This window comes from Chironomus tepperi, unplaced genomic scaffold (genome assembly GCF_022539635.2).
Source record: "Chironomus tepperi strain 1889 unplaced genomic scaffold, CSIRO-AGI_Ctep_v1 contig_89, whole genome shotgun sequence".
Classification (NCBI taxonomy): domain Eukaryota; kingdom Metazoa; phylum Arthropoda; class Insecta; order Diptera; family Chironomidae; genus Chironomus; species Chironomus tepperi.
Window position 1 is genome coordinate 1,045,341 of NW_027226211.1, and position 19,977 is coordinate 1,065,317.

General features: G+C 31.5%; 4 protein-coding genes across 10 annotated transcripts in view; 2 read left to right on the forward strand and 2 right to left on the reverse strand.

Annotated features, from left to right (window-relative positions):
- The window catches only part of sns (sticks and stones), a 62,357-nt gene extending 59,553 nt beyond the window's left edge, over positions 1 to 2,804 (reverse strand). Inside the window, exons 1-2 of one of the 4 annotated variants that reach the window (XM_070635435.1) lie at positions 1,365 to 2,804; positions 823 to 1,231 (exon numbers count right to left, since the gene is read on the reverse strand). In XM_070635435.1, coding sequence (XP_070491536.1) covers positions 823 to 828 — 6 coding nt within the window. In that variant the 5' untranslated portion in view covers positions 829 to 1,231; positions 1,365 to 2,804. Of the gene's footprint in view, positions 1 to 822 lie in introns of all 4 variants that reach the window. The other 3 variants (XM_070635434.1, XM_070635433.1, XM_070635436.1) reach the window with 3 other exon arrangements.
- A 641-nt stretch (positions 2,805 to 3,445) lies between these two features.
- On the forward strand, positions 3,446 to 7,534 carry ClC-c (chloride channel protein 3). Its single transcript, XM_070635485.1, has 8 exons — positions 3,446 to 3,782; positions 3,924 to 4,975; positions 5,040 to 5,499; positions 5,568 to 5,668; positions 6,133 to 6,296; positions 6,371 to 6,477; positions 6,555 to 6,661; positions 6,956 to 7,534. The coding sequence occupies exons 1-8, from the start codon at positions 3,600 to 3,602 to the stop codon at positions 7,044 to 7,046; spliced, it is 2,265 nt and encodes a 754-aa protein (XP_070491586.1). The 5' UTR covers positions 3,446 to 3,599; the 3' UTR covers positions 7,047 to 7,534.
- Positions 7,535 to 9,275: 1,741 nt separating this feature from the next.
- Pdf (Pigment-dispersing factor) lies at positions 9,276 to 9,643 on the forward strand. Its single transcript, XM_070635389.1, has 2 exons — positions 9,276 to 9,374; positions 9,434 to 9,643. Exons 1-2 carry the CDS (start codon positions 9,276 to 9,278, stop codon positions 9,641 to 9,643), a joined length of 309 nt encoding a protein of 102 aa, XP_070491490.1.
- Positions 9,644 to 10,902: 1,259 nt separating this feature from the next.
- RIC-3 (RIC3 acetylcholine receptor chaperone) lies at positions 10,903 to 19,104 on the reverse strand. 4 transcript variants are annotated; one of them, XM_070635449.1, is made up of 7 exons: positions 18,889 to 19,104; positions 14,593 to 14,929; positions 14,373 to 14,524; positions 13,934 to 14,207; positions 13,536 to 13,556; positions 13,225 to 13,307; positions 10,903 to 12,456 (listed from the first exon to the last, which is right to left on the reverse strand). In XM_070635449.1, the coding sequence occupies exons 2-7, from the start codon at positions 14,774 to 14,776 to the stop codon at positions 11,896 to 11,898; spliced, it is 1,275 nt and encodes a 424-aa protein (XP_070491550.1). In that variant the 5' UTR covers positions 14,777 to 14,929; positions 18,889 to 19,104; the 3' UTR covers positions 10,903 to 11,895. The 4 variants fall into 4 exon arrangements, with proteins under 4 accessions (XP_070491550.1, XP_070491551.1, XP_070491548.1 ...); XM_070635450.1 differs by having other exon boundaries at positions 13,536 to 13,547; positions 14,373 to 14,527; XM_070635447.1 differs by having other exon boundaries at positions 14,373 to 14,527.
- Between the last annotated feature and the right edge of the window lie 873 nt (positions 19,105 to 19,977).

A 19,977-nucleotide genomic window follows, 5' to 3' on the forward strand; every position in this document is an offset into this window, starting at 1 on the left:
CAACCCCCAAAAAATCAGACACAACCCACAAACAGCCCCCCATATTATTTGCTCAAGTCTGTCTAAAAATAAATTAAAGAGCTTTTCCAAAAGCTTTTCATTGCAAATTGAAAAGTACTTTTTTTTTGTTAACAATTGTGCAGACTGATTGTGCAAGTTTTGGGGTAGAATCAAAAAAAAAAGTTTTTTTTCTGATGTGTACTGAGCACTTTAAGAAATATTGTTGGAGATAACGAATTGTCTATTCCAAATATGATGTGGACGATGCAAAGGAAAGAAGAAGCAAAAATATATAGCATGTCTGTTAGAATAAAAGACATAAGGGAAGTACGAGCGAGCGACCAATGCATTCATGTACACATATGTAGGAAGATAATAATTCAGCAGTTTTTTTTTGGATGTTTAAAGCAGTTTTGTTTTGGGAAATTGTTAACTTTTGTCGACTGTCTGGATTTGAGAGATGTTGGAGTAAGGAAATTGAGAGTAATTGTGGGAATTTTGATTTTTAAGAAATTAGCGGTTATTAAGAAATTTGAATTTTGCTGAATTCAGCGTTTTAGAATTTTTAAATTCAAAATGTCCGTTACGAACAAAATTTGATGTTTTTGATTCTAAAAGTCGGTTATTGGAAAATTTGAACTTTGTTTAATTCAGCGCAATTCAGCGACTTACAAATTTCAAATCTAAAATGTCCGTTAAGATGAAAATTCGTTGTTTGAAAGCCTAAATACCAATTAAATTGAAAAAGCGCCTTTTCCGTCCACAACAAATGAGTTTAATCATAATTTAGAACTTTAAAATTATCGATAATATTGTACTTACATTCATTTCATAACCAGGCTTGATGAAATTACTTGTTGTAATCGCCGTCTGATTCCGAATAGTCGAAATGGTTTTTGGGGTAAAAAAAAGTTATGTGCGGATGAAAACTAAAAGAGTAATCCAATTTTTTGGCTCAATAATTATTTGATGATGATTTTTCTGTTGCCAATAATGGATTTTTTTTTATTATTATTCCTTCTGTGGCTACTTCTCACTTCAAATTGACCCAGAGAACAATTTTTTCTTCACTATGTTATTTTTATATCATAAATTTATTATTTTGCACTTTTTTTTTTCTTCTTCAATATTTATAACAACACAGTTTTTTGCTTCTTATTATTAATTTTACACTTTTCTTCCTCTTTCATCCACTTATTTTCCTTTACCAGAAGATGTTGAACGAATGTTTCTTCTCTTTTTTTATTGTATTATTAACGAAAAGAAGCACACAAAAAAATATATAAAATATATCTCTAATTTTTTCTATAAAATAAAAATCAATGATTGATTGATTATCTATTATATAAAATGAAAATAATCACATCATAATTAGCAGATCCAAGTAGGCTGATTTTTAATTTTTTATTTGTGCATCTATGGCTTCATTTAAGTTTTCATTAATTGTTTTGGAGTTTCGGTGATTTTTAATCCATAAAAGGAAGGTGAATTTAGTGTTTTTAAATTTTAACGGGTTTTTTAAATTCAAATTTTCACTATTTTGCAGCCAACTTCACGGCTATTGTTCCAATTCAGCTAATTCAGCAAAAGGAATAGTTTTTAAATTTCAACGAATTTTTAAGAATTTTAAATTTCACAAATTGCAGTCAACTTCACGTGTGTGAGAATAATTCAAAAATTTGATTTAACGGACGTTTCTTGAATTCGTGAATTTGAAATTCAAATTTTCACTATTAGCAGCCAACTTCAAGTCTATCTTCCAATTCTGTTCGAATTTCAAAATTCTCACTAATTTACAGCCAACTTCACGTCTATGAAACAGAATTCAATTATTTAATTTAACGGACATTTTAATGAATTCATGAATTTTGAAGTTTTATGTGGTTTAAGGTACATAAGAAGTTTTAATTATATATTTTGGCAATAAAAATTACTATGTATGCAATGTGGTGTATCCTTTCCTCCTATATTGATAAAATTATTGACTATTTTTTTTATTAAAAAATCTACTTTTGAGGGATTTTTTGTCACTTATCACTTGCTTGTTTATTTATCGTCGTCGTAAACAATGAGTAGTCAGTACAACAAATTAACACTCAAAAGTCCTTGCTGAATGTGTCTCTATAGGAATGACCTTTTTCCTTATAAAATTTTCAGATGGGGGATATTTTCATCTTTTTTTTTCTTCTTTTTCTGATTATTATTGTTGTGTAGAAAAAAAAAGTTTTTTTTTGTGATAAAAAAGATGGAGCCGATTCCTTTAGATTCTATAAAATATCTAAATTGACCATCATTTGATACTTTTTTTAGGCTTTTATCTGTTCCTATACATGTATCCACCCCAGAAATATTTAATTCTAATTGCTGTAGTCTTTAAAAATTTGGAATTCTTTGCAGTCACACTGGATTTACGATTATTATTAACATTTTTTTAATTTTCAATTTTTGAATTTGAATTTTTAAAATTGTAACTTTTTTTAAACTTATATTTTAACAACACTTTATCACTATTTTGTGTGTAGCTTCTCCCTATTGTGCTTCCTCTCATGGAATCTCCAACACAAAAAAATTTTCACAGAAAATGGGGATGAAAAAATTTTTTTTCCTATTCCGATAGTTTAATCACCGTTAAAAATGAATAAAACATGCGAAAATTGATGGACTTTAATTAACTACAGCTTAAAACATATTTAACAAACAACTTTTGATGACTTTTTAAGCATTATTTTTAATTTGAAATTTAATTCTTTTCTCTTTTTTAAGGATTTTTTTTTCTTTTTTCTCTTTCAGTACATTATCGATTTTTCTTATCCATTATTTCACAGATGAACTTCCACAACACATCAAATTTGGAAAAAGACTGAAGATTTTTTCTTACTGCTGGATTTTGCGTCACTTGCTTGTTTCTCACATTTGTTTCTGTCTCTCACGGAATTGTGTGTTGTTCTCTCAAAACAGGGGGTCTGTGTGTTGTTATGTCCAAAATAATATTTGGATGCGGGAGGTGTTTGAATTTCTCTCTCAGTGAACATTGTGCCGACATGTGAGAATTATTTTGAATTAAAGTGTCGATTTTTTGAGAATTTTTAAATTAATTCTGATATTTTCTATTTTAATCATTCAAATTCAACATTAATTCCAATATTTCATGAATTAAATCACTCAAAAATTCAATTTCCATTTCAATTTCTCTCAAAAAAATTAACGGTCAATTCAAAATTTTTTGAAAGGAAAACAAAGGATTTTTGAATTCTAAAAAACCGTTGACTTTTGTAATTTTTCACTTCAAATCTCGTCAATATCCATAAAATCAGATGCTTATCAATGTCCTAATCCCTAATATCAACATTCTAACACAAGACAACATGCATTTCATTAATAAATTTAACATTTTGTGCCCGAACTTCAGCACTTTGTTTTCTTAGACCAAAAAAAAGAAGAAAAATTTTCTGTGTAAAGTGAAATATTGAAATAATTAATTTATTTCAATTTCTCGTCCATTGTTGCATGTTTAAATAGACAAATGTTGTGTATAAGTGTATAATAAGTTTGTTAAAAGCATAGATTTCATATAAAAGTCTGTAGATAAAGGCTTAAAAATGGATGATACTAATGAATTTCAAATGACGACATCGAACTCGACAGAATTTACAGAAACTGTTGGATTTTCTGGATATTCTGACTTTCATACGATAGATTGGCAGAAAGATCTAGCAAGAGATCGTATGCGGCATCGATATATCATTAAAAGAAGACAAAATTCATTGTGGGAATTAATAAAGGTACAGTCCAATCTGGATCGTCATTCTATGACATAGATTAATAATTTGATTCACTTAGTTTCTCTTTATTATCACTTTACAATCTCTTTTTTTTTGTGCTTTACATTAATCTCTTACTCTTATTATTTTTATACTTTTTAGGGTGCTCACGACGCTCTTTCAGGATGGTTGTGTGTGCTGCTTGTAGGTTTAGTGACGGGATGTGTTGCAGGCGTGATTGATATTGGTGCCAGTTGGATGACTGATCTGAAACATGGAATATGTCCACAAGCATTTTGGCTTAATCGTGAACAATGTTGTTGGTCATCAAATGAGACAACATTCGATGCTGGCAATTGCTCACAATGGGTGACATGGTCAGAAATAATTGTAAGCGCCAAGGATGGATTTGGTGCTTATATAGTCATGTACTTTTTCTACATTTTTTGGGCATTGCTCTTCTCATCATTAGCGGCTCTCTTAGTTAAAAACTTTGCACCTTATGCCTGCGGCAGTGGTATTCCTGAGATTAAAACAATCTTATCTGGATTTATTATACGTGGATATTTAGGAAAATGGACATTAATTATTAAATCTGTTGGTATTATACTTTCCGTATCAGCTGGATTGAGTTTAGGAAAGGAAGGTCCAATGGTACATATTGCAAGCTGTATTGGTAATATTTTATCATATCTGTTCCCAAAATATGGCCGTAATGAGGCGAAAAAGCGTGAAATTTTATCAGCAGCAGCTGCGGCAGGCGTATCAGTTGCGTTCGGGGCACCAATTGGTGGTGTTTTATTCAGTTTAGAGGAAGTGTCATATTACTTTCCACTTAAAACACTTTGGAGATCATTCTTTTGTGCTCTTATTGCTGCATTCATCCTTCGTTCCATAAATCCATTTGGAAATGAACATTCCGTCTTATTCTTTGTCGAATATAGTAAACCTTGGATCTTTGTAGAATTATTGCCATTCATTTTCCTTGGAGTCATGGGCGGATGCATTGGAACGCTGTTCATCAAAGCTAACATTTACTGGTGCAAATTCCGCAAATGCAGCAAATTAGGTCAATATCCAGTCGCTGAAGTCATTATTGTTACATTAATAACAGCAGTTATAGCATTCCCAAATCCATACACAAGAATGAATACAAGTGAACTTATATACTTACTGTTCAGTCAATGTGGAATATCGAGTGGTGATCCAATTTGGTGAGTCATTAATGACTTTATGCTCTTTGTTTAATTTTAATCTATTCTATGTTATCATTTCTAGTGATTATAAGAGAAATTTTACAAATGTGAATCAAGCAATTGAAATAGCAGCTGCTGGTCCGGGAGTTTATCATGCAATATGGCTTTTAATATTAGCAATGATTGTTAAACTTGTCATGACTATTTTTACATTTGGAATTAAAGTACCTTGTGGACTTTTTATTCCATCATTGTGTCTTGGTGCCATTATGGGACGTATTGTTGGCATTGGTATGGAACAGCTTGCTTATAATTATTCCAAGAATTGGATATTTTCTGGTGAATGTACACAAGGTGATGATTGCATTCAGCCTGGATTATACGCAATGGTTGGTGCTGCAGCTGTGTTAGGTGGTGTTACTAGAATGACTGTGTCATTAGTTGTAATTATGTTTGAACTTACTGGTGGTGTGAGATATATTGTTCCTTTAATGGCGGCTGCGATGGCGTCAAAATGGGTTGGAGATGCTCTCGGTAGACAGGTATAGTCACTGAATATTCATGAATGAAACTTGTTTTATAATTAAAATTCCTTTTTATGCTAATTTAGGGTATCTACGATGCTCATATAGCCTTGAATGGTTATCCGTTTTTGGATAGCAAGGATGAATTCCAGCATACAACGTTAGCCGGTGATGTTATGCAACCAAAGTAAGTTATTAAACTCTATTTTGTCGTATTTAGTCTCAAGTGTAGTAGTCTAAGATCAATGTCCTTAAGATTTAGTGACTAGATTATTGAGGTCAGAGGATTCACTTACAAGTTCAAAAAATGACCGTTATTTTGATTTTCAAAAATTTTGAACTAAATTTTTCAAATTTTTTAAAACCGTTTATTTTTGAATATTTTTTAACCGTTAAATTTTGAACTCTTTTTTGAACTGAAATTTTTGAATTATTTTCAATATTAAATTCAAATTCATTTAACCGTTAATTTTTGCTTGAATTTTATCCGTCTGATTGACCTCATTCATGAACTTTCTATTGTCATTCCGTTCAAGGAAAATACAATATTGCTCTTAGCTACACTAATTATTTTTCTCTTCATTTAATACATAATATTAATTTATTTTTCTCTCTCTTTCCCTTTTCTACACTCATTGAATAACATCATAGACGTAATGAGGGACTTGCTGTTATTACACAAGATTCTATGACTATTGATGATGTTGAAGTGTTATTAAAAGAAACAGAACATAATGGATATCCTGTCGTCGTATCACGTGAAAATCAATATTTGGTTGGATTTGTTCTTAGAAAAGATTTAAATTTGGCATTAGGTGAGATTGAGCAGTCTAGTCATGTTCCTGAAATATTGACATTTTTTTTTCTTTTTTCCATTATCTATTTAAAGCAAATGCCAAGAGAAATTTCGATGGCATATCTGGTCAATCCTTAGTGATATATACCAACACAAACATAGTCCAGAATCTCGGCCCAGCGCCTTTAAAATTAAAGAAGGTAATCGTCGTCTGTCTGCAAATGTTCAGCATCGAATGTGGAATTTTTAATGACTTTTTTTGCATTTTATTTTACAGATTTTAGACTTGTCTCCAATAACAGTCACAGATCAAACTCCCATGGAAACTGTGGTGGATATGTTTAGAAAATTAGGCTTACGTCAAGTGTTAGTCACTCATAATGGGTATGTGTTGCTCCGTTGAGCTTTATTGATGGAAAAATCCAGATGGATTTTTGAAAGTTTAGCGGAAATTTTGTGATTTTACGGTCAATTAATGATTATTTGAGGTTGCTAATTTGGTATGACTGTGCGTCTATATTTAAATTGAGTCATCAATCTGTCATGCATGACGTTGATGAGAATTTGGCTTGAATATTCAATTGGCTAATTCACAAAATTAATTTAAACCTGAATTCTTAATCCGGATTTATTTTTAATCCATGGATTTAATTTAATTCTTTCTCATTCAATCCACAGTCGACTTCTAGGCGTGATAACAAAGAAGGATGTATTAAGGCACGTTAAGCAAATGGATAATGAAGATCCAAGTACGATATTATTCAATTAAGGAATACGCTACATAAGATTTGGAAAGTTTCTATCAACAGTAACAGATAACGGGCAGAATTATAAGAGATATATATCAAAAAAAGTTTATGTTTATTTATTTTTATGCAAAACAATATTATTTTTTATGTTTTATTAATCCACAGAAAATCTTAAATACACGCAAAATGAAAAAAATTATATCAATTCTTGACTGATAACATTAAATAAATTAACATTCATAAATTTTGTAGCATTCACCTACATTGATTTCTTATAGACATTTCAAAAAAGGAACAAACAAATTACACGCAAATTATATGTTCTTAAAAAAGTATGTATGCTGGCAAGTGATAGTGTTTAATACAGTAAGGACTATTTGAGGATGTGAGAGGAAAACATATATTTAATCTATGTAAATTTGTGGATAATCTTAAAATCGAATAGATTCTATAATGTAGTTAAATATTGATTATTAGTTGTATTAAATAAATTATGTTCTGTAATAAACTGCTGTCTTATTTTCTATTTGTTTGTCTTACTGACTGCTGATCATCTTTTTCAGGTTGAAGTCAATTTTGACCGTTATTTTTAATTTTCAAAAAATTACATATCATTCAGAATATTTTACACATCATATTTTTTTAAAAATGTTCATGACCGTTATTTTTGACGAATTATTTTACATAACACTTAAACTATTTTACACATCATATTTTTCAAAAATTTCATGGCCGTTATTTTTGACGAATTATTTTACATATCAGTTTAAATTTTTTTCAGCTGATGTTTTTAAAAATTTTATGACCGTTATTTATCGGTCAAATATTTTACATATCAGTTTTAAAAAAATTCAGCCGGTATTTTTCAAAAATTTAATGACCGTTATTTTTAACGAAAATTTTTACATATCAATTAAAAATTTTTTCAGTAGTTATTTTTCAAAAATTTCTTGACAGTTTTATTTTCGTCAAATATTTTACATATCGATTTAAATTTTTTTCAGTCGTTATTTTTCAAATAAATTTTGACAGTTATTCTTTTTATGACAAATCACTGTCCACCACATCATAGTATTTTTATGAACTACATTGTTACGAACAAGCAAATCAATTCCAGTCAATTAGTCAATGAATTCATCAAAATAACACAAACTATTCGATGAAAAATGAATCATTGTCTACGAAAACAATTTATCCAAGTTGTACTATGTAGGTAGTTTGTCTAGAAATGCGTAATTTATGTCGTCATTCAAATATGCAATGCATGTGGACATGGCAAAACGTGCTTGACAGAAAAAAAAAAATGAGAAATGAATTGGAAATAATCATGATCATCAAACAATTACATTCATAATAAATAAATATGTATGCCTTATATTTATATGCTCAATTTCAATTAGTCATTGCTGATGACATAAGTGGAACTATACAAGATACACCTTTGAAGGGAAAGAAGTATAAATAAATATCAGATATGTGACAGCATGGTGCCTGAAAATAATGTCGTCGGTTAATATTATTAAGGTTATCTGTTATTGATAGAATTTTTTTTCTTCTCATCTCTTCTTCCATTCCACCCTCGATGCTTTCCATCTTTATTGTCAAATTCAAACATGTTGGGAAAAATTTCATTAATAAAAACGAGTAATCTGTGTACTTGCATAAATATTTACATTGGTGTTTATTCGATGAGCTTTTTTGCGTTGTAAGGTACTAGAAGGCAGTGCCCGATAAGGAATTATCAAGGCAGCAACACAGCTTTAAATGATAAAAAATTTCTTTCTCGTTAAAAATTAATTTGAACTTCTCAAACCATACAAATGTAATTTTCAGTAAACATTTGTACGGTTTTGATTTCAAATTGTAAACAAATTAAATTTCCAGAATTTTCATCGCAATTTCACTGTAAAATTCCATTCAACGAATACAAATCTGTTACCAACAGTCTATACAATCCACAACACATGCAGCGAGACACAGATTGAACTTTTATAGATACATAAAAAAATTCCACCTTAATTGTTTTATTGAGATCCAGTCAATATGCTCATCGCAGATAGACAAATGTTTGAGACAATTTCCATACATCCATAATAGCATCATCATTAATATCTCAACATGTATCCAAATTACCTATTCCATTTCGAGGTATATAAGGCAGTCCATGCATATCGGAAATTGTCATTTAGAATCTGTATCTTTTACATTAAACTACTCTCTAAGGATAATCCAAAAAATATTTAGACAGAATGGTAAAGTCAAGTGATATTTTGAAACTCATTCTCGTAATTCAATTTGTGGAATTTTGTGTAGCATTGCCACTTAATGAAGACATCTATGACAATGCAGTAAGTGACATCAAATGAAGTTATAAGCATTTAATAATTTGGATATAAATTTGTTACAGTATGACCAAGAACTTAACGCATACGTACCAATTGCCTCATTAGTAGCACCATCAAATTATTGGCAACAGAAAGCATTTCCATCAAGTCGTTATTATCCATCACACAATGAGAGGAACATCAAGACATGGTTAGTGCCTTCAAAACGTAACTCGGAACTTATTAACTCGTTGTTAGGATTACCCAAAAATATTGATCAAGCTGGAAAGTAAATAATGTCAATATTTTTGTTGAAACTTTTAAAATCAGGTGACTGCTTAACGTGCTGGAAACGCTTATCTAAAACACATGTTCCATATTAAATGATTTTGTATATATAAAAAGAATTGAGAATTATTAATTTCTATTATAAACTTTTCACATTTGATCTCGAATAATAAAAAATGGGGAAATAGAAAAAAAATGCACATAATTTATTGTTTTATTTTTAAGTGCCGTGTAATTGATTTACAGTTGAAATGTGTATGGATATTGTCGATTAAAATTCTATTCTATTATTGGAACTAGTCATAATTGGAATTTTTGAATTGCTGGGTGGTCAAGAATGATTAAGGAAATAATAATTGGATTTGCTTATGCCTGTATAAGCTCTTGTGCAGCTTTTGACTTTAGTGACTAATACAATGGGGTAAGTTAGATTGATCTGTCCCTTTTTGAAGTGTCGTGAGCATTGCGTGAATCCGTGTCATACCGACAGCACTCGGATTTTGTAAGAAAAAAATTTCAAATCAAACTGGTGGAAGCCCAGCTTGTTATCTCAAAACCCAAATCAGGAGTCGGCTTCAAACTCTGATAATTATTGACAGTTCTCTGGTGGGATTCGAACCTTGGAAAGAGCGAAACATATTTCTGATCTGTTACCTTCCTAGGGGCCGTATTCTCGCTCTGGTAGATTCGCCTATATATGATTCCAAACGCCAGATTACACTTTGCTCAGAAACCACAACTTTAAATAGCAAAAAGTTCTCATCTAGCTCGATCAAATGAATTTGGACCCATTTATAGTTGACCTGATCGGTAACTCGATAAAATGAAATTTGACGCGCTATACAGATCCGTAGCAGACAAATACTTCAAAAATGCTTTTAAACACAAATGGTTAAACAGGAGACGTGGTCAACCTCCTCTAGTGAGTAGTGTCAGATATAAAATCCATTGAGTCTATGAACATTCTGTAAACAGTTCCGAATTATTGACTTCCGAAATTGATATCCCTTTTTGAATATGTATTGTATTGTATTGTGTTCCTGCCTGTAATTTGATTTTTCCTCCAAAGGGAACGTTCAGAAGTTACGTAACGCTGATAATACCATTTTAGACCCTCCTCCATCCCACATCGTAACGATTTGTTGCAAAATCATCAACCCAGTATCCTACTTAGCTCCACCTAAGCGTTACGTAATTTACGAACATTCCCATCCAGACTCACTTGAGATACTTCCTGAAACTAAACATACACAAGTCATTAAAATTTATTTTTTTCAAAATATTTTTCATAATTTTTATTGAATACTGGGCTGCATCAATAATTCTCATGAGGCAGATATAAAGAATTTCAACAAGAAAAAAAATGTGTAAGTTTACAATATACAAATAACGTCGTCATCGTCTACATCCATAATTATAATAATAATCAATAATAATAATATTTATAAAGACAAAAACAGAGTATGAAAAAACTTTTGGCTAAATATATAGTCTGATTGCATATGAAATATCCAGAAAAAAAATTCGTATGAGGACATTCATTTAATTGTTAATTCTCTATGGGTTCGTTCACTTATGACGTCCAGGATTTGGATGGAGAGTGGGCAACTAATATGGCAACTGAAAAAGCGATTCATGTCACCTGACTAGCATTGAGTACCTACTGATATATGCCACTATGTTCAAGGGAGGGATCCAATTGCCAGACTACTGCCATTTCCAAAATGACCGTTATTTTTTAATTTGAAAAATAACGGTTTAAAAATTCAAATAAAAATTGACCGTTGAAATAACGGAATTATTATGTTTGAATTTCTTCATAATTTCGAAGGATTTGAAGATATTTTTGAAAAATTCGATATCAATTTCGGAATTTGATTTAAATTTCAAAAACTTCGTTATTCGAAATCAAAATTAACTCCGAAAAATTTCATGTTAATTTCAAAAAATTCGTTATTTGAATTCGAAATTAATTCCAAAAAATTCAAAATTAACTCAGAAAAATTCGAAATTAGTTCCGAAAAATTCGAAATCAATTCCGAAAATTCGAAATTAATTTCGAAGTTAACCTCAAAATTTCGAACTAGAATGACAATAGTCTGCAATTTTCTAACTTTTTCATCCATTCCTCTAAAACCTATCCGTCACATTGTAAAAGGAAGCTATCTTAATAAATTTACATCATTTGTGAACGAACCCCCAACGTTTATGAGGGGAAATCCTATAATTAATGTTTATGTTTATGATGAGCTAATTCTTATGCAACATTATTCGTTGTTGTATGATCCTCAACAATTCCATTCTTCTCGTCATCATTTGCTAAGCTTATCAATGAAATTGTCATTTTACCACTTAATATGACTGTTTCATCCTCAGCAACGTCCTTCACGGAAGGATATTGTGACATACGTTCAGTTTTTGTCTCTGTCTCAGTCGCTGATACTAAAATTTTTGGATCATGTGGCAATTCACCCTCAAGAAATATTGACTTAAGATCTGAATTTTCAATATTTTCAACAGATCTGATGTGCATTGCTTCTTTAAGATGATTCAGCCTCTTTTCAACCTCAATGTCATGTTCAGATTTAATATCATTGCTTTCATTTTTAGACTCGGAATCGACTCCATTCACATTTAATAAATCTTTTGATGATTCATCCTTTGTTACCTCCTTGTCTTCTTCATTCTCCTCTGTCGTTTCTGTTGACTCTTCATTCTCATTCAATTTTATATCAGCTTGTGTGTTTTCATCATTATTTTCATGTTCACGCTCATCATCACCTGTTTTATGAGCGGTATTATTGGTACTAATGTGCTCCTGAAAGACATTTAGAGATTCCAAAATTAATTATTTTCATATTTTGAAATAATTTAAGTTTTTTGCCGAGCGGAGCATGAAAAATTGGTAGAATTGAGTTGGTGTGGCTTAGGGGATTGTTACAGACCACTCTAGATATTCCGATCATTGAGATCCAGAGCTGCGCAAGGCCGATTCGTGGCCAATAATTGCTTAACGTGTGATAAGGCGCTAGCCCACTGCACACAGAAGACCTATAGTTTATGGTGGAAACTAAGGGTTTCCGAGGCTGAGACTACCCGGTAAGTCTCGGGAATACAGTCATCTAAAACGCAGGAAATCAAGGTCTGTTCCCGATCGTCGTTAATTATTCAAGGCAATCAAGTGGCTGCCATATGGCTTCCAAATGTCAATTTCTATGTCCCACAAATTGACACTCGGATGCCATGTGATCGCCACTTGAGTGCCATTCGGTCACCATCTGGCTGCCTTGAAAAACGTGTACTGATCGGGGTGATTCTTGGGCGAATCCTATTAAAATTATTCGAGAAGATGCCACTATGCCACATCTGTGACAAAACTGAAGCAGAATTGCAAAACAGGCACCTGTCGCAGACAAAAACCGTACAATTTCTTGGTAATTTGTATGGTTTTGTAAGAAGCAAAAACCTTTGTACGGTTTTTGCCTGTGTCAGATGTCTGTTTTGCAACTCTGAATTGAAGTTCCGCATCACACCATCCACTTCCCGCCAAATTTTCTCCAGTTCCACTCGGATCCTGTTTACTTACAACATTTTTCTCAGCACAATTTCGTTCAATCTCACTCAACTGGTTATTGGTAGCATCAATAATTCCCTGAATTGCTGTATATACTAGAATGTAGATAAATGAGAATCAGAAAGATTTTAAATTAGATGAAATTTTGGACTATTAAGCTTTCAATTCATAGCGCCAAATGAAAAAAAAAAAACTAAAAATAATCTATAGGCACATTCCGTAAGTGCGTTGCAATATCTCAAATATATTAAAAATTGTGAAAATTCTTATGAACTAATGGGTGGACACGTGGAAGGAAATATTGACTGAAATTATTATCTTACTTGCGTTGTGATCTTTCCATCCTTAATAAAACCGAGAAAATGTATCAATAACGATAGCATTAGAGAGACAATATAAGAGATAGATGTATTATAAACTGCCGATTGTGGATTGAAAACTGATCTTTTGGATGTCCAAAGTCAGAGTTGGAAAACAGGAACCTCTGACAGGCAAAAACCATACAATTTCTTGATAATTTGTATGGTTTTTCTTACAAAACCTTACAAATTATCGAGAAATTGAACGGTTTTCTTACAAAACCTTACAAATTATCAAAAATTGATCGGTTTTCACAAAACCTCACAAATTCCCAATAAATTGTACGGTTTTGCCTGTCACAGGTTCCTATTTTCCAACTCTGGTCCAAAAAAATCATTCTTCAAATTAATGTCAAACTCACCCAATTTCTTCTTCGGTTCCTGTGTTGCTCCCTGCTTAAAGACCTTCTCAACAAAGTTTGGATCTGACTGCATATTCATTCCTTTATCATCTGGCTTTGTTTTCTTGAGCAAAATTTTGGCAATTGTGAACACAAAGAAGGCAACAATGCCGAATGTGTACAGTGGCATTATAATTGATGAGCTTGCTGCCTTTTGTTGCTGTTGGTGCTGAGCTTGGAACGATGCGGCTCGTAAATTTGGACCTGGTTGACCCGGAACCAGTGGTGATCCAGGCTGAATAGAAATAGGGAAGTAATGATTATTAGATTGAGGAATTGAGTATTGTGAAGCATAACAGGAATGTTATTGTTGGAAGAGTCAACCTGACTGGACTTGAGTCCACCCAAAATCCAACTCCTGTTTTCGACATCAAAAAGCCACAAATTGCAATCAACTTACTCTTCGTTCGATATTTGGTGGAGGACCACCGGGTCTTCCTGGTCGTTCAACAATCGGCACAGTCGGATGTGGTGGTATAGCTCGTCCACGTTCCTGCATACCAGGATGTATAATGTCCTTAAAATGAGGTGGTCTCTCTTGCTTCTGTAAGTCTACTATCACAAAAAAAATTGAATAATAATCAGCATAAAGTCATAGAATACAAAGAAATTAGACATACTTGGCGGTAGACGATTGGGATCCTGTTTTAAAGCAGTTGGACCCACCATCATGGGATAAAAGATTTTCGGGAAGAGAATAGCAATACATCCTACGACTGTAACTATAACTAATAATGTCTTCTTAGGGCCAAGTCCTGTTTCCTCTGCATACGTCATCGGTCGTTGCTGTACATTTGATCTCATTTTGGACTTAAATTTATTAAAAACTTTTTTAACTCAATTAATTTCAATTTTTTTTTTTTTTTATCTTTTCACGAGCTTCAAAACTTCTTCTTATTATACTTTTCACTCAATCACGTATTAACGAGTCTATTTGCACCAACATATCTCGAAGAGCTGTGAATGGAATAAATGAAGATGTATTGTGAATGATGAAAGACATAAAGAAAATCGTGGTCAAGTGCTTGGAATCAATCAATATGGATCTTGAGAATTTTATGATCATTTTCTTTCCTTCAATCTCAAGTGGAAGTTCCTATATACATAAGTTTATGTATGCATGGCGCTTAATTGATTTTTTCTTTTCTGATGCTGAATAGAAATTCATTAGACATGCCTTTTAATTAGCTTAGATTGAAAATTATTGATAAGTTTTTAGTGCATTTTTCTAAAGGAATCAACCGCTATCGTCAGTGTTATTTGTATCCGCATGTCTTTCTTTGTTCATTTGCCACTTAAGTTATCCAGCGACATAGCTGCAGCTTCAGTTTTCTCAGTGTTCAATAAAGAAAATTGATGAAAAACAATGAGAAAACAGCTATGACAAAGTGATTAGACTGTTGGTCTTGTAACTATCGACCCGGATTCAATAGCAAAACATGTCTAGTTAGACTCGAGTGCAGATTAACTGAACAATTCATCCAAATCGGATTCTGTGTAATTTTCTCTCACAAATTGAGGTTAGGAGCAACAAAAACTCAATCCCTGAATTGAAAACACTAGCTGGTTAGATGCATTGTATGTTCTGAATTGTGCCAGCTTAGCAAGTCGTCGTTGCTAAGTCAATTCATTGTTAAAGACAATGTTGAGTGAATGGAACAACGGTTCACCACTGGTAGATTGGAACAAGAACTAAGATTTATATTGAATCATGATCAAATCTTCAAGATTTTTCAATTTTTCCAAAATAAATAGTCTTCGAACTTAAATTGTCAATTGTAAATCCAGCTAGTCTACTAGCTAGGTGGATGTACGTCTTTCTAACTTTAATACTGAAGACCTCTCGAAAGGCACACAGCGTGAAAAGACGGCCAATACTGTTTCCATGCAAGCGTGACTCTAGGGTGGGTTGTATCTCTTCGAATATGATTCGAAGCCAGAGCGTGTGTCTTTCGGGTCTATAGAAAAGCATACGATGATATAGTTGGAAAACATTGGACACTGGAGTGAACAGTATTTTTTCATTTGACTAGTTGTATGCCTTGACTAATGATTTTCCGTCTTTAGAACTAGATGCACAACAAAAAATCAAAAGAAAGCATGTACAGTCGGCAAAGTGTCCGAAGTTGATGTCAGAGTTAGAAGGACTTTAGAAATCTGGATTCCAGATTAGATTCTAAAATTCAAAAAAAGCGCCTCCATTTTGGAGTCCCGACTCCTCCAGAAGAGGCGCCTTCACATTGGACTCCTGCCAACTCTGATTGATATTGTCCCAATCATGATAAATTTTTCAAATATTTAAAACCGTTAAATTTTCAAAATTCCTTTCAACAAATAAAAAAGCGCTTTTGTCAGTCAACAAAGACTATATTTTGATTCAATCAGCACTTTTTATTAGCTGTAACTTTCGCTCCCGAGAACGTGATTTCCTTTATATAAGAAGAATGTACAATAATAATATTTTCTCATTTTCATTTTCATTTAAAGTAAAAAAGAAAAAAAAAAAATATAAAATAAAAGAAAAAGGAAAAATCTGTGAAAAAAAATGTAAATTCATAGTCGCTTTTAATAGAAATTTTACGTAATGTTTATTATTTCATCGTAGATGCTAAGCCCGTTCCAATCTGACAAAAAGTTAACAGGTTTCAATAATTTAGCATGAAATTTATCTTATTCGATTAATTGGAGATTATCATCAATACTGTATACAAACTAAAATTAGTCCAGATCATGGAAAATGTGTTAAGGAAGCAAGTGAATGACGTGATTTCATAAACAGCTTGCACTTTCGTTAGAAATGAACGTCATAATAATTATGTTTGGTTCCCACACACATACTTATGGGTTTCATCATCAATAGATTCACACATTGGATGATAGTCAAGGTTCTTGCTGCCTGAACTTGAATTTTAAGGCATAAAAAAAAACTATTTTCGTTCTATTAATATTCAGCCATTCGCACCCACTAATGATCATTTCTTTTTCCAAAGCCTGTGAGCAGGCACAACGACGACTCTCATAAATTTTCTTCTCTCGCATGACATTGCAATGCACTTTTTGTACAGCTTGATATATAGCTGTTCATCTTATTTTTCTTTTAGATTGTTGACGATTTGTACACAGATTGACTACATTTTGTGCATATACTTGGCTGATGAAAGATGCTTGATTGAAAATTTATGCTGCATATTTTCTTCTCTCGCTAGATTGGCGATTTGAGGTAATTACTGAGGAATTTGTTGACGAATGATTTAAAATTTGTTTGACATCTGTTGATGGCATTTCACTGCTGTTTTAAATACTTTTGTAAATTTAACAACTTTTTAAACAAAAAATGAAATAAAAGTTTAATTTGTCTGATTTGGATCTTTAAATATTGTGAAATTTGAACAGGAAATTGGATATTTAATTATTGAGGTTTAATTACTAATTTTCTTCTTGTATGACCTTTGAAAATAGATTAAAGTTAGACATTAAATTTTGAAATTCTATTGTAAACAAACAGCAGCTGAATTATTGCTGAATAAATTTAAATTTAACTGTTTAGACTTTAAGATTAAGAGATTCGCATTAAAAACGCTAACGAGTAAAACAAAGCTACAAAAGGAGTTATCTTTAGCTTCCATAGAGCTTTAAACTGAACCCTTGTGTCAATTACAGGACTAGTGAAAGTTTAACAAGATGGATTTTAAGCACTGAATTTGGCTGAATACTGGATTTACGAAAAAAAAAACTCTGAATTCAGCTGATAATTTTGAATTTAGCAAAATGTGCTGAATTGTAGTTTAATAGCTGAATTCAGCAAATTTGATCTTAGTTCAGCTAACTAATAATATACTGTAAGTGCTGAATTCAGCCAAATATTTTGATCTAAATTAGCTGAAGCTAAATAAATTCTTATATATCATTCTAAAATAATAAACATTTTGAAAATCAGTGAAATGTGCTGAATTCAGCTGAATTTACAAATTTTAATTAAAAACTGGTTGAAAATGTTGAATTTTGTTGAAAGTGCTGAAGAATTAGATAAAATATTTTAAGAAGTTTAATTAAGTAGATTCAGCTGATTCAGTAGAATTCAGTTCCAAAAGCTAAATAAAGCTAGATGTTCTGAATTAAACTGAGCATGTCAAAAAATTGTTATATTTTTGAATTTCCAAATAGCGATTCTATTTGTTTGTAATGATTCCAAAGCTCAATTCAAAAGTATTTATGCTAATAATTCTAAACTATTTGATCCAATTTCACAAATCATTATCCAATTGGAAATTGATTGCAATAAACCTCAATTCTCAATCATATTTCATCGATTTTTCTATAATTTACATAGCAATCATAGAAAAAAATGAGAACATCTGATCGTCAATTTTTTTTTCTCCACTAAACTAATTTAATTTTCTCACTGACGAAAGCATGCACCTTGATTCCTTGTCTACAATCATTTTTCACACACAAAAAAATATAAAAGAAAAAAAAAACTTATTTTCGGGCACATAATTAAAAGCGGCATAAATGATCTCAGAATTTTCCTCTGTTCACTAAAAATAATATTTTTCCCTCTTACAGAGCCAGCAACACAAAAGGGTCAAGTCATATTAATTTCTTATTCTTATGCAGTGCCAAAATTTAATAGCGAATAAAATATAAAAAATGTCCAATTTTTTTCATAATACTTTGTGGGCAATTTTCAATTCATTTTCTCTGTTTTTGTGTAAATATTATTTTTAAAATAGTCTTCGAAATTGATGTGTTATTTTTAGAGTACAACCACATTAGATATCGATGTGAAGAAAATTATCATTTTTCGACCCACAATTCTCTTTTTTTCTTATTTTGAGACACTTGATGAGGAAAATTTAAGGATTCTCGATAATTCCAAAAGTCACTTTTCCATATCCATATCCACTTTCATTCACCTCAATTCGTTAAATCACCATTCACGTATTAATTACACTGCTACAAATTCGTTAAAATCACACTAAACTTAAAAATGTGCTAAAAAATTATAATATTAATAAAATATTTGTTAGCGGTACCGAAATATCGACTGAAAGAATTAAGTGTAAAAATTTCTTTTTTTCTGTTTCGAGAGGAATTAACGCAGGTTCGAGTTTGCGCGTTGCCGGATGAAAATTGGCATACATTTTACATACGAATGAAAAAAATCATTTTTTTGCTACTGCTGCCGCCTTCTTCTTTATTTTCGAAGAAAATTTCCACATTATGACGTGCTCAAACGGGACTTATAAACTATTCAAGTCATAACATCCGGTAATTGATAAATATTTGCATTAGAATTGAGTAACATATGGTTCCGTACGATCATTGTTTCATTGATGTCATTTTTTGGATTCAGATATATTTTCTCTATGATAAATATATAGCATGAGTTTGTATGATACATTCTTTTTTTTGCAGAAAAACATTCAAAACAGCTTTCATATGACTGATTGTTTTGAACTTTCTATTGTTGTTGTCGAAAATTCGAAATTGAAAACATTGTGAATTGGATGTTGTGGCTGGATTTGTGTATTCACACCTTTAGAACTCTAAAGCATTACTTACTATGATCCAGGAAATGAAAGTAATCTAATATTGTGTATAAGGCTTCCAAATTAGTTGATTATTGATGAATCTGCAAATATCGAGTTGATATTATAATAAAATCCATTAAATAGCTTGAATATTGAGTGTTGATTATTGAAATGTATCAATTCTTGCTCTTGATTCTTCAATTTTAGCACTTTTAATTGGAAATTCACTCAGATTGTAATAAAATGAACACGATGTTTACAATTTGAAGATTGAAAACAAACTGAATATTTCTATGAAAAGGGTATAAAACTATGAAAGGGGAAAATCAACTAACTATGGTTGCTCAGATAATTTGAATATTAAATGACCGTTTATACCTATTTTCAACAATTGTGACTGATTTTAATCCATTTTTTGGGTGAAACATGAAATTTCTCATGTATTTTCTTAGAACAAAGACTCATACAGAC